Source organism: Microcaecilia unicolor, chromosome 2 (assembly GCF_901765095.1).
Source record: "Microcaecilia unicolor chromosome 2, aMicUni1.1, whole genome shotgun sequence".
Taxonomy (NCBI): domain Eukaryota; kingdom Metazoa; phylum Chordata; class Amphibia; order Gymnophiona; family Siphonopidae; genus Microcaecilia; species Microcaecilia unicolor.
Window position 1 is genome coordinate 402911176 of NC_044032.1, and position 15106 is coordinate 402926281.

Genomic DNA, 15106 nt, shown 5'->3' on the forward strand with positions numbered 1-15106 from the left:
ATTTAATTTATGTATCCAAAAAGTTTCTCTTTGTAGAACCTTTCTATTATAATCTCCGCCTCTAAATGACGGAAAGACTCGCTCTATAACTGAACATCTTAGCGATTCTATATCATGGGTAAACTGTATGCAGTGCTGTACGAGAGGGGCTCCTAAGTTATGTGCTTGGATGCGGGAACGATGTTCCGTCATGCGTGCATGTAGTGACCTAATAGATTTTCCTATATATATTTTGTCACATGGACACCTTATCATATATATAATTCCGAACGTCCCGCATCCAAGCACATAACTTAGGAGCCCCTCTCGTACAGCACTGCATACAGTTTACCCATGATATAGAATCGCTAAGATGTTCAGTTATAGAGCGAGTCTTTCCGTCATTTAGAGGCGGAGATTATAATAGAAAGGTTCTACAAAGAGAAACTTTTTGGATACATAAATTAAATACTACAGAACCTAATGGATTAAACACTTATGTACAATGGGGTTGTTACATGTAAATCGGCATGTTGTTGTACACCACCGGATGCAGCTGTCAGCTGTTTCCGGCGGCGGCAATAATTTAAATACGCTATCGCCATTTTAGATCCTTGTTGAAGAAACCAGAGTTGTTACGAGCGAACGTAAGTCTAACGGCTGGGACCAATATTAACAGAAAAAGCTAGAAGTACATTATGATTACAGGGTCTTGAGATATATTTGCTTGTATTTTGACAGATGAGGTGAAGCGCTCCCCCTTGACAAAGCAAGAATTGCGAAACAGGCTACCTGTCGGGGTTTGTGAGCACACCCGTTAGAAACAAGCTCAGATAAGTAACATAATGCCTAACCTTTACACATAATGTTAAAAATAAAAAATGAATAGTAAAGTACTTAGGCATTGGTAGGTCGGAGGGTAAGAGTCTATGATTATAATATTGTACGGCAATAGGTTCACCGAGGAGTGAAGTGACATTAGCCGTCAAGCATATATGAGACTTACCCACGTATAAGATTGTGACATATTGCATTTCTTGTGTATCCTCTACTATTTTTATTAGTTTTGAGTTTTATTCTGCAGTAGAGAAGTGCCCATTAATTTTTGACAGTATCCTAGAACTAAGCAGTGGATTTTCCTCAAGTCCATTTTAATAATGGTCTATGGACTTTTCCTTTAGGAAGCCATCCAAACCTTTTTTTATGGTTCAATCATTTTTATTAATGTTCAACTTTCCAAACAATCATAACATTTCTGTTTTATCCTCAATTAAGGTATCACTTAATTATACATAAACAGAACTCACGCAACTAGAACATCATAGTATTATTTCCCCCTTTTTTCTCCCCTCCCTTGCCCCCCCTTTCAACCCTACACTCCCCTCTACCTCCTCTCCCCCCTTCCCTATTGTTTTATTGTTCAAGGTTGCCACAGACCTATATATCAATGTTGAGATCAATAAAATGTTCAAATGTTCAACAGGCGGCTTCTTGCCGCCGGGGGCAAGGTCATCCAAAACGGAGCCCATCTTGTTTTAAATTTCTTTCCTGCTGATGATGAAATGTCTCCCACTCCAACTCTCTCCAGGCGCAGCAATGTTATCATTTGTGTGCGCCATTGCTGGACACTTGGTTCAGTTGCAGACAACCAATTTATAAGGATAACCTTTTTTGCCATGACAGTAGTCCGCACTGCAAAGTCTCGCAAACCTTTTGGTGTTGGTTTTCCCAAAGCCGGTTGGCCGAACAACAGTTTGGCGTCCAGTTGCCAACTTGTCGCCCACCATCTGCTCACTTGCTGTGTAACTTGTGTCCAAAAACGTTTGATATGTGGGCATTTCCAAATCATGTGTCCTAGAGTTGCACCTTCCCCCCCCCCGCACTTAGGGCAGGCGCCATCTGGTGATATTCCCATATGGAAAGCTCTTCTGGGCGGGATATACCAGCGTAGAACAATTTTATATTGTAACTCCCAGTGCGACTGTGCCCACATTGACCTTCTCATGGATAAAATGTGTGTTCCGTATAATTCTTCAGGTAGTGTTAGTCCCAAGTCCATATTCCATGCTTGGGCTATAGCTTTATATTGTATTTCTGGTGCTGTATCTCTGATGTGCCTGTGGTGGAAGGATAGCGGCACCTTCTGTTGTGCAGGGAGTGAAAAGGCGTCTGCTAATTCTTCTTGGACGTCCTCCGTTAAATTCTCCCATTCCAAACTGTTCACATAGTGTCGCAGTTGATAATAATGAAATATGTCGGTGTCCGGCAAGGAGAATTCCTTCTGCAAATCGGGAAATGTTTTAAGCTTCCCTTCTACAGTCAGTACATGATACAGGTAAGTGATCCCTTTAGTTTTCCACACTACAAATCTAGGGTACAGGTTTCCTGGCGGGAATGAGGGGTTCCCACAGAGCGCCAGAAATGGTGTGACTGTGTGTTTAAACTGATGCAACCTGCACACCCAGCGCCACACCGCTCGCGCGGTGGGCATAATCCCTGTCAATTCAAGAACCTCTGAGATAACACTTGCTCCTGAATGCAACATATGGCTAAAATGAGTTTCTCCAGTCAATTGTAACTCCATGGTTGTTGCTGTGTAGTGTTGTGTATCTCTATACCAATCTGTAATATGTCTCATCCCTCCTGCTACCGTAATGTGCCTCAAACTGATCAAACCCAGACCCCCGTATTCTGCCGGGATCTGCAATATAGTTATAGGGGCTCTTGGTTTTTTGCCCTTCCACAAGAATGTTTGTGTGATTCGATTCAACTGTTTTTCATCTTTACTTTTTAAATATAATGGTAAGACCTGAAAAGTATATAACCATCTGGGTATAATGATCATATTAAATAGCGCTATCCGGCCTAATAGATGGATATGTAGACCAGGTGTGTAATGCTGCTCTTGTGTCTGTCATTAATTTTGTTACATTGACTTCATACAGCCTGGAAAGATCTTTTGGGATTCGGACTCCCAAGTACTTAAGAGAGTCCCCCTCCCATGCTAAGGGGAATTGATTTTTCCAAGATGCTTTATCTTCTCCCATTATGTCGAGTACCTGTGTTTTCTGAACATTAAGGGTAAAACCCGATAGCACCCCAAAACCTTCTATGATAGAAAGCAAATTCGGTAGGGAGACTCTAGGATTTTGCATTACCACCAGAAGGTCGTCCGCAAACGCCAACACTTTTACCAGCTCTCCACCCACTTCTATCCCTTCCACCTCTCTTCCCCTCTGAATAGTCTGGATAATAGGCTCTATTGTTAGTATAAATAGTAATGGAGAGAGGCAAACTTTTTTTTAAAACCTGCTAAGCTAACTGCTTTTACTACATTCTCTGGCAATGAATTCCAAAGCTTAATTGCACAGAGTGAAGAAAAATTTTCTCCGATTTGTTTTAAATTTACTACTTTGTAGCTTCATTTTGTGTCCCCTAGTCCTAGTATTCTTGGAAAGAGTAAACAAGTGATTCACGTCTACCCATTCCACTCCACTCATTGTTTTGTAGACCTCTATCACATCTCCCCTCAGCTGTCTTTTCTCCAAGCTAAAGAGCCCTAGCTGCTTTAGCCTGTTCTCATATGGAAGTCATCCCATCCCGTTTATCATTTTTGTCGCCCTTCTCTGTACCTTTTCTAATTCCACTATATCTTTTTTTAAGATACAGTGAACAGAACTGAACACAATATTTGAGGTGTGGTCACACCATGGAGTGATACAAAGGCATTATAACATTCTCAATTTGTTTTCCATTCCTTTCCTAATATTCTGTATGCTTTCTTAGCCGCCACCACACCCTGAGCAGAGGGTTTCAACATATCATCAACGATGATGCCTAGATCCCTTTCCTGATCGGTGACTCCTAATGTGGAACCTTGCATTATGTAGCTATAATTCGGGTTCCTCTTTCCCACATGCATCACTTTCCACTTGCACATATTAAACATCATCTGCCATTTAGATGCCCAGTCTCCCAGTCTCATAAGGTCCTCTTGTAATTTTTCAGAATCCTCTCACGATTTAATAACTTTTTGTCATCAGCAAATTTAATTACCTCACTAGTTAATCCCATCTCTAGATCATTTATAAATATGTTAAAAAGCAGCAGTCTCAGCACAGACACCCTGGGGAACTCCACTATATTACTACTACTACTACTACTACTACTATTTAGCATTTCTATAGCGCTACAAGGCATACGCAGCGCTGTACAAACATAGAAGAAAGACAGTCCCTGCTCAAAGAGCTTACAATCTAATAGACAAAAAATAAATAAAGTAAGCAAATCAAATCAATTAATGTGAACGGGAAGGAAGAGAGGAGGGTAGGTGGAGGCGAGTGGTTACAAGTGGTTACGAGTCAAAAGCAATGTTAAAGAGGTGGGTTTTCAGTCTAGATTTAAAGGTGGCCAAGGATGGGGCAAGACGTAGGGGCTCAGGAAGTTTATTCCAGGCGTAGGGTGCAGCGAGACAGAAGGCGCGAAGTCTGGAGTTGGCAGTAGTGGAGAAGGGAACAGATAAGAAGGATTTATCCATGGAGCGGAGTGCACGGGAAGGGGTGTAGGGAAGGACGAGTGTGGAGAGATACTGGGGAGCAGCAGAGTGAGTACATTTATAGGTTAGTAGAAGAAGTTTGAACAGGATGCGAAAACGGATAGGGAGCCAGTGAAGGGTCTTGAGGAGAGGGGTAGTATGAGTAAAGCGACCCTGGCGGAAGATGAGACGGGCAGCAGAGTTTTGAACTGACTGGAGAGGGGAGAGGTGACTAAGTGGGAGGCCAGCAAGAAGCAGATTGCAGTAGTCTAAACGAGAGGTGACAAGGGTGTGGATGAGGGTTTTGGTAGAGTGCTCGGAAAGAAAGGGGCGGATTTTACGGATGTTGTAAAGAAAGAAACGACAGGTTTTGGCGGTCTGCTGGATATGAGCAGAGAAGGAGAGAGAAGAGTCAAAGATGACCCCAAGGTTTCGAGCTGAGGAGACAGGGAGAATGAGAGAGCCATCAACAGAAATAGAAAACGGGGGGAGCGGGGAGGTGGGTTTGGGGGGGAAAATGAGAAGCTCGGTTTTGGTCATATTTAATTTCAGGTGGCGTTGAGACATCCAGGCAGCAATGTCAGACAAGCACGCTGAGAATACTGACCATTTAACCCTACTCTCTGTTTTCTTTTAATCAGTTTTTAATCCACAATAGGACACTGCCTTTTATCTCAGGACTCTACAATTTCCTCTGAAATCTTTCATGCGGTACTTTGTCAAACACCTGTTGAAAATCCAGATACACAATATCGACCAGCTCAACTTTATCCACGTTTGTTCACCCCTTCAAAGAAATGTAATAGAGTGGTGAGACAAGATTTCCCTTCACAAAATCCATGTTGGCTTTGTCTCATTAGTCCATGCTTTTGAATAGGCGCTGCAATTTTGCTGTTTATAATAGTCTCTACCATTTTGCCCAGCACCGACATCAGGCTCACCAGTCTATAATTTGCCAGATCTCCTCTGGAACCTTTTTTTTTAAAGTTTATTTATTTTTATTGAAAGATAACAAAACTTACAAATATAGCTTCAATCTTACATCAAATAAATTTCCAATAGTAAGCAAATAGAACATTAACTGGTCCTCATCCAATATCATTCCCCCCCCCCCCCCCCAGCTCTCCTCCCTCCCATCCCTATTTATCTATCAAGGAAGGGTCAGACTGAGCTGACCACTAAACATATGGATCCCAGATGCAGTGAAAAGGTATTAGGCGACCTGAACGCATTGCTGTGAGCTTAGACATCAAGTGAATATACTCTAATTTCCGCAAGACCACCCGAAGGCCAGGCAAGGTCTGCTGCTTCCATGCCGCTGCCAGCACTAATTTACTGGCTACAAACACCTGAATGGCCAGTTGGTGAGCATATTTTTTTGCTTCCCTGCAACCCCACATGAAGACAATGTTCCATTTTCATGGGATAAGCAATCTTGATTAAACTAGACACCAATTTCAAAACCCTGGTCCAGAACTGTTGGGTGTGGGGACAGGACCACCATATATGGTACATGTCCCCTTCCATACCACATTGACACCAACATAAAGCTGACTCCCCCCCCCCCCCCTTTAAACATTTTAGCTAGTCGCTGAGGTGTATAGTACCAGCAATATAGTATCTTATGTCCGTTCTCAACCAAAGCACTGGACACTGACACCCTGAGCAATGATTTAAACACCCTTTCCCAATCTGAGTACTCATAAGAAACACCCAGTGCGCTTTCCCCTTTCTGTAGGTAATATAGAACAGGCTTGGTCTGTAGGAGGAGTGCCTTATAAATTCTAGATATCCCCCCTCTTCCTGCCATCGCCTGTTCTAATTGTGTTTCTTCTAAACTCAGCTCCCCCTTTGCTCGTCTCAGAACAAAATCGGGACGGGAATCCCATACTCCTCTTGTATTTCTCTAAAAGTTGGAAGTTCCCCATCTGCCCACACCTGTGCCAGCTCTCAGAGCCCCAGTTTCTCCCAGTTCCCGAAACAGGGATCTAAAGTTCCTGGGATAAATCCTGGCGCAAAAAGAATTGACATATGCAGGAAGTGTGTGCGCCCCCCCCAAAAAAAAATAAAAACCCAACAACTTCGGACTCTACTCCAGGTTGCAAGAGGCCATCCAATAAGCGGTGGCACTGCCCTGAGTACCTCTTTTAACTCTCGATCTGGTAGCCAAGGAATGGCTCTCAGTGGATAGGAGGCATACCAAGTCTACTCCAAAGATTTCCAAATCTTTGTTCCTCCTTGAAGCCACTCTGCTAGAATTCGTAGGTGGGCCTCCTGGAAGTAAAGAGAAAAAGAAGGGACTCCCATTCCCCCATGAGCTCATGGCTGATGCATTACCGCTCAGTGTACTCGTGGTGGTTTCCATTTCCAAATAAAAGACAAGTCTCTTCGCTGTAGGCCTCTAAAGAATTTCTCTGACAAAGAGATTGGGAGTGCCATGAACAGGTATAAGAGTTTAGGCAGCAGAATCATCTTGACCGCATTGATCCACCCAATCCAGGAAATTGTTGATCCCTCCCACCTATCAAGCTCCGAGAAGAGCTCCCGCAATTTTGCAGGGAAATTCGCATCATATAGATCCTCCAAGCGCTTAGTCAGATTTACCCCCAATTATTTAATATATCTGGGGGCCCAACAAAAGGAAAAGCTAGCTCGTAACATAGCTACCTGGCATTCTGGGATGGTTATATTTAATGCCTCTGATTTGTCCATATTGATCTTGAACCCGGACACCAAACCATAATCCTGCAGGGCCGATGTTATAATTGAAAATGAGTTACTGGGATCTGTTAAGGTGAGAATAATATCATCCGCAAAAGAAGAATCCGAGAGTCGATCGTTCCCCACCTCAATCCTCTAATATCTGGGTGTGACCTAATATAGGCAGCCATGGGTTCAACCACCAAAGCAAAAAGGAGAGGTGATAAGGCACAACCCTGCCGTGTCCCCCGTTTCAAAGAAAATGCAGGGGATTGTCTCCCATTGATCCGAACCGAGGCTGTGGGTGCCCTATAAAGCAGAGAAAGCCAATGTAGAAAACATCCTGAGATTCCCACCTTCTGCAAAACGGCCAGTGAACCCTATCAAATGCTTTTTCTGCATCTAGAGAGAGAAAGCAAAGTGGGATCTTCTTAGCTCGGGCACAATGGATAAGATGGAGCACCCTTCAAATATTATTGAATGTTTGACGCCCATGGAAAACCCCGCTTGATCCTCATGGACCAGATGCGGAAGGTAGTGCTGCAAACAGGATGCTAATATTTTGGTAAAGATTTTATAATCAACCCCTAGAAGAGATATTGGTCTGTAGGAACTGCACAGTTGTGGGTCCTTACCCGGTTTGAGCAGAACTGTAATATGCGCCAGGTGCCAAGTCTTCGGGAGAGACTGCGCCTCCCCCAAGAAATTGAACACCCGCAGAAACAGGGGTGCCACGACTTTCCCAAAGGTCTTGTAAAACTTGTTTGTAAAGCTATCCGGCCACGGAGCCTTACTGGGTGCTAAATCCTTAATTGCCTTTATGACCTCTTCCAGTTCAATCGGTCTAGATAACCTATTTTGGGTTCCCTCTGTTAGTTCAGGCAATGTGACCTTGTCTAGGTATGCGGTGATGTCAGCCTCTGTGGGACTAATGTCTGGGGTATAAAGTTTTTCATAGAAAAGTCTAAGGAGTGCTTGCATAGCCAATGGATCCAATGTCATTTCACTCATATCATCCCTCAATTGGGTAACATGCACCCTATTTGCCTGCTGTTTTAATTTATGGGCCAGAAGTTTACTAGCCTTGCTGCCAAACTCAAAGTGGGTCTGGCAGCTGTTCTAAGATGTCAGACAACTGTAGCTCATAGATCTCTTGTCTTTTATGCGCTTGATCTAGTAAAGCTTGAGGTGGAGATCCAGAACTACTCCTGCCTAGTAGCTTTTCAATCTTTGTCAAGCGCTTTCGCAACAACTCTTCCATCTGGTTATGTTCCCTTTTCACATGGGCTTTTAAAGCGATAAGGTGACCTCGCATTACCGCTTTAAAACTTTCCCATAGTGTCCCTGGGGAAACCTCCCCATTATCATTAAATTGGATATATTCTTTAATCGACCCCTCAAGTTGAAGAAAGCTGGTCACATCCGACAGCAATGCATCATCCAAGCGCCACTGCAGGATAGCCTTCAGCCCTCCTGGAGGCTGTAGTGAAAGGATAACCGGACTGTGGTCCAACCACGTTCGTGACTCAATCCGCTGGTCTCGAATACAGCCCACCACAGAGGTATCACCCAACCAATAATCAATACAAGAGAAGGATTTGTGAACTGAGGAAAAAAAATGTATATTCTCTTTGTGCAGGGTTAGCATGCCTCCAAAGATCTCTCAATTGCCATCTAGCTAAAAAAGCATGGAGCAACGGACGCCCCTGCTGAGCATAATGTACTGATGAGGTGGAGTTGTACAATCTCGGATTAAGGGTGAGGTTAAAATCTCCCCCCACTAGCACTGACCCCTCCCCATGTGCCAACAGCACTTGATCTTATTGATGAAAAAATTCCCTGTGATCCGCATTAGGCCCGTATATGTTAACTAGGGTGTACTTCTGCAATCCCAAGTGGAAGATTATCAAAATATACTGGCCTCCCTTATCTCTGATAACTTTTTCAATTTACCATGGGAGGGAGTCATTAAACGCTATGAAGACCCCCCTTACTTTTAGAGCCTGTGCAGTTGAGGCAAAATATACATGAGGGTAACTGCGGTGCCTACACAGCGATTCATGTTGCTGTTTTAAGTGAGTCTCCTGAATCAGAGCAATGTCTACCTTTAAACGAACCAGCTCCCGAAACAGAAAGCTGGCGCTTCATGGGAACACTTACAGTAAGCCTCTGACATTCAGGAGAGCTAGTGTTACATCCAGCATCTTAACATCCATATGGATCCATATAAGCCATCAGCAATTGTCACATAGCCGTCCCTTCCTCCCCCCTCCCATCCCCCAACCGTTCCCCAAACAACATCACTTCATTCCCCTTTCCCCCTCCTCCCTCCCCCTCATATCCTCCAGAATCTACTACTACTACTAAACATTTCTACAGCGCTGTGTAACCCTAGTAGCGCTCTAGAAATGTTAAGTAGTAGTAGTAGTAAAGCGCTACTAGGGTTACGCAGCGCTGTACAGTTTAACAAAGAAGGATAGTCCTTGCTCAAAGACGTTTACAATCTAAAGGACGAAATGTCAAGTTGGGGCAGTCTAGATATCCTGGAAGGAGGTATAATGGTTATGTGCCGAAGGCGACATTGAAGAGGTGGGCTTTGAGTAAGGATTTGAAGATGGGCAGGGAGGGGGCTTGGCGTATGGGCTCAGGGAGTTTATTCCAAGCATAGGGTGAGGCGAGGCAGAAAGAGCGAAGCCTGGAGTTGGCAGTGGTGGAGAAGGGTACTGAGAGGAGGGATTTGACCTGTGAGCGGAGGTTTCGGGTAGGAACGTAAGGGGAGATGAGGGTAGAGAGGTAATGAGGGGCTGCAGATCGAGTGCATTTGTAGGTAAGTACAAGAAGCTTGAACTGTATGCGGTACCTGATCGGAAGCCAGTGAAGTGACTTGAGGAGAGGGGTGATATGGGCATATCGGTCCTGACGGAAGATAAGACGTGCAGCAGAGTTCTGAACGGATTGAAAGGGGGATAGATGGCTAAGTGGGTGCCAGTGAGGAGTAGGTTGCAGTAGTCAAGGCGAGAAGTAATGAGAGAGTGGATGAGTGTTCGGGTGGTGTGCTCAGAGAGGAAAGGGTGAATTTTGCTGATGTTATAGAGAAAGAAGCGACAGGTCTTGGCTATCTGCTGGATATGCGCAGAGAAGGAGAGGGAGGAGTCGAAGATGACTCCGAGGTTGTGGGCAGATGAGACGGGGAGGATGAGGGTGTTATCAACTGAGATACAGAGTGGAGGGAGAGGAGAAGTGGGTTTGGGTGGAAAGACAATAAGCTCGGTCTTAGCTATGTTCAGTTTCAGGTGGCGGTTGGACATCCAGGCAGCAATGTCAGATAGGCAGGCTGATACTTTGGCCTGGGTTTCCACAGTGATGTCCGGTGTGGAGAGATAAAGCTGGGTGTCATCGGCATAAAGATGATATTGGAAACCATGGGATGAGATCAGCGAGCCCAGGGAAGAGGTGTAGATTGAAAAAAGATCCTCCCTCATAACAGAAGTATCTGGTTGAGGATAGCAACACCCTCCCGCTCACCTTAGTATTACAGCTGTACAACCCACCAACAGTTCTTATGAACCAACTAAGTAAACAGACTCAGTCCAAGTCACATTAACTAATTTGAGCAGTTGTCCCATAGCTCACATTTTGCATGAGCCCAGCCTTTCCAACACCACACTTGCTCACCTTACCCAGAATCAGGTGAGTTGGCCAGCAGACAACTGGCGCTGCAAACGCTTATGTCCTTTTCCCACTCGTTGTCACTTTGAATGTGATGCCTGGGCCCTGCTGCTTTTGGCTCTCCCAGGGGTCTCTGGAGGCACCACCTGGCTCTCCTCAGGCAGAGTTGCTCTAGCTTCAGCCAGTGATCTAGCTTGGTGCATACGCCCATCCTTATAAACCACTAAGGCAAATGGATGTTTCCAGCAGTATCGGATTCCAAGTTCCTTCTTGTTACCGGCTTGAGCTCCGCACGACGCTTCAGGGTGGCAGTCGCTAAGTCTTGGTAGATCTCCACTTGGTATGAGTCCCACTTGAAATCTTTGAGACGTCCAGAAGCTTGGAACATCCGTTCTTTGAACTTAAAGTCTTGAAAACAGGCGATGATATCTTTGGGCAAATTGTTCCGAGCAAGGCCAAGGGTCCTGTGGGAGCGCTCGAGCAAAACTTCAGTGGTTTCCAGGGGAGTGCCTGCTCCTTTAGGACAGCACTCACCACCCGCTGTACCACCATCTCGCAATCCATGCATTCCGGGGTTTTTTGGTATGCCCCTGAAGCACAAATTATGCCGGCGGCTCCTGTTCTCCAGGTCCTCCATCTTGTCCGCTAGCTGTTGGTACCCTAAGTGGACATCTGAGACCGCTCGGTCCAGCAAGCCCATCTCCTCCGCTTGCTCCTCGAGGCGGGCCTCTATCTCCTCCATCCGGTTTCCCAAATCCCGTATTTCGCCTCTTAAATCAGTCCCCAGCGCCGCCAAATTGGAGCGAACCGCCTTCACATCGGAGCGGATTTCGTGCAACCATTCTTTAATCTCCAATAACGGATCTGTGTCTGCTTGCTCCAGGACCTCCCCCGAAGGAAAAAGACTTTGAGAAGATGAACCTCCCCGACTGCGGCTGGGTACACACGGGCGGATTCTCCAGGCCCGCCTCGCAGTTCGCCGCCAAGCCACCCTTGAAGCCAAACTGACTCAGCTCTGTCTGCAAACTCATCTCCACCAGATTCTCCAACTCTCCGTCCGCCTCTGTTTGGTAGAATTAATCAGATGGGGCTCAACTGTTGGGAGATTGCTCGATTACTCAATGTGGGTGAGTGGGAGCAAGATATTTAGGCAGCCATATTGTTCGGTGACGTCACTTCCTCCTCTAGAACATTTTTTAAAAAATCAGCATTACATTGGCCACCCTCCAATCTTCTGGAACAGTCCAGACATCTGAATCTGTTTATCAGGTGGCCAAAGGTACGCTCAATAATGGTGCGGGTGATCTTGTGGCTCTTATTATATTCCTCCTCTGCCTCATTTACACTCCTTTATGATCAAAAACTGGCATCACAATCTGCCACAATACCAACCAGTTATACTACTTGACCATCTTCAAGGAGGATTTTCTTATATACTCCCAGCACTACAGAGGTACATAAAATCTTAGCTGGATAGCAACTTTTGACATACTGAGGAGCTCTACACAGTGATCTTTTCATATTCCAGAGGCCATAACGTGAAAAACTTTTCAATCAAAATTGAAGGCTATTAAACAAGAAGAGCAGAAAAGGTGACCTAGAATTACTTGAAACCCTTTCTGTAATCCTGTAACTTCCCCATGAGTAAGAATTGTTAGACTGGGATCAAAGATTGCTGCCATAAATCTCAAAAAATGTGTGTGTGTGTGGTGGTGGGGGGGGGGGGGGGGGGGGGGGGAATGGTAAAGTACCTGGTCATATCATGGTTTTTGCTTTTCCTCAACATTCAAGATTTTATTGTGATTTAAACAAACCCATTCCCAGGAAAACCTCGAGAATACAGGTAGGGTTCAGGATTTTGTTTTTAGAGCAAGGTCATCTCAAATCCAATCTGAGCAAGATCTCCTTACAGAAAAGAACAAACGAAAAATATCAACAAGAAATAATGAATACAAACTATTACAAAGCATGTTTTATTACAAGGTATGTTCATCTTATTTTAGAAATAAAATGGCTAAAATGTAGAGATTTGCAAAAAATTGTACAACTTTTGTTCTCTGTTATGTCTACAGATCAGAGGGTTAGGGTGTATAATCAAAAGTAAAATGCTGTAAAACATGTCTTTCAAATTTCAATTGTCAAGGCACGAAAATGTCAGTGACTTTGGGATTTAACTTATAACAAAGCAACTTGTTCCAGCAGCAGCAGCAGAACAGAATAGTTAAGGCCTAATGAAGAATATATTCTGCTTATATTTGAACTGGAAAGTTAAAGTTTACAGCATGTGCTTGTTTATTTTTTATGATTTAAGGTTGTTTGTATCAGTAAACAAGATTATTCTTTAAGTCTGACATGACAAATAATTTAAAAGTGTTTTATTAACATGTTATTAGTTACAAAAAAGCAAAGTTCTGTCAAATCAGCAACTATGGCCTTGCCAGCCATGAACATACAGTTAAAAACAATGGAGATTAAGTACACTTTTCACAGCAAGAAGATGGCAACTTTTTATTTAAGCCTAAACTGCTGTACTAGCCACCACATATTAACCAATGTACATAACCATTGATAGTATATCTGTCAGAGAACATACTAGAATATTTTCACCCCGTTCTTATGCCTTAAGATGAAGTCCAAAATTGTAGGAGCGTGATCTATGATTATACTGGATGCGGACAATAGAGAGAAGGTAACTGTCAACTGAAGACGACTCCTCTAATGTGCATGCTCTCATTCAGACCCTGCTCTATCAACTTTATATCTTCCAGGTCATCCTTGATGATGCCAATCAAATGACTTAGGCCTTCTTGCTGTTGCTTCAAATGCTGTAAAAAGAAGACAGAGATAATTCTGCTGATATTATTTTATATATTTTAAGCCATCCATTTTTAGTGTTTAGCCCTTACCAATAACTACTTATCCCTCTATCCTGACAAATTCCACATTTCTACCATGTAACTATCTGTTTTTTGTTCATTTTCAAAAGAAAAAAAAATAAGAACATGGACTTTGATTTAGGTAACTTAATATTTGCCAAAAATAAAAATATTGAGAAGGTATTTTTATGAATACAAAGTTTTAGAATATTGATAAAACAAAGTGCACCTAGTACCAGAGTATCTTCCACTCTTGCTCCTGGCAATGTATGGGGAATCATACTGGTACAGTATCTATGTATAAGATATTTGACTAGTGCAAAATCTACTAATAGAAATCCACTGAGTGAAAAATACTTCAAATGTTAAGAGCTTAAATTTAAGCAGATTAACAGAGCTGCAAAGATCTAAGTGATCTCTTACTCTTTCATCATTGGCAAAAAAAACTTCCAATTTTTTTTATATAAATACTGCAAAATCCTCAAATGCTCGAGTTAATCACATTTGTTATTTCTCATTAAGCTTGATCATGTCAAATATCAAAAAGCAATTCAACCCTAAAGCACTTATCTTGAAAGAGCTAGGGAAGATGCTGGATGCAGGAACTTAGCCCAATCGCTGCTTCTCAGATGGTATGCACTGCCTTTGGGCCAATGATGGTCAGCATTTCGCTTTGTTGTGTCAGGGTCCGAAATGGTGAAAAATCTTAGGCTTCATCACAACATTCTACACAGGGACATACTTGTGTAGAATGCTGTGATGACGCCTAAGATTTTTCGCCATTTGGGACCCTGACGCAGCGAAGCAAAATGCTGACCATCGCTGGCCCAAGGGCAGTGCATACCGTCTGAGAAGCAGTGGTTGGGCTCAGTTCCTGCATCCAGCATCTTCCCTAGTTCTTTAAAGATAAGTGCTTTAGGGTTGAATTGCTTTTTGATGTTTGACTTGATCAAGCTTAAAGAGAAATAACAAATGTGATGAACTCGAACATTTGAAGATTTTGCAGTATTTATATAAAAAGTTTTTTTTTGCCAATGATGAAAGATAAGAGATCACTTAGAACTTTGCAGCTCTGTTAATCTGCTTAGATTTGAGCTCTTTGAGGCTTTTCCCTTCCTTTTGATATAACATTTGAAGTATTTTTTGCTCAGTGGATTTCTATTAGTAGAGTTTGAATTAGTACTTTGATAATCCACACCCATTGAGTAAGATATTTGACTTGTACACCCTGTGTGTTAGAGAAGGGAAGCGGATGGGACTTGATATACTGCCTTTCTGTGGTTATAATCAAAGCAGTTTACATATTATATACAGGTACTTATTTTGTACCTCTGGGCAATGGAGGGTT

General features: G+C 43.4%; 1 protein-coding gene across 2 annotated transcripts in view; it reads right to left on the reverse strand.

Moving 5' to 3' along the window:
* Positions 1-12841: 12841 nt before the first annotated feature.
* NUP54 (nucleoporin 54) overlaps positions 12842-15106 on the reverse strand; it is a 325681-nt gene continuing 323416 nt past the window's right edge. For both annotated transcript variants that reach the window (XM_030190649.1, XM_030190648.1), the window contains one exon: positions 12842-13707. In XM_030190649.1, the coding sequence (XP_030046509.1) occupies positions 13579-13707 (129 nt within the window). In that variant the 3' untranslated portion in view covers positions 12842-13578. The remainder of the gene's footprint in view (positions 13708-15106) is intronic.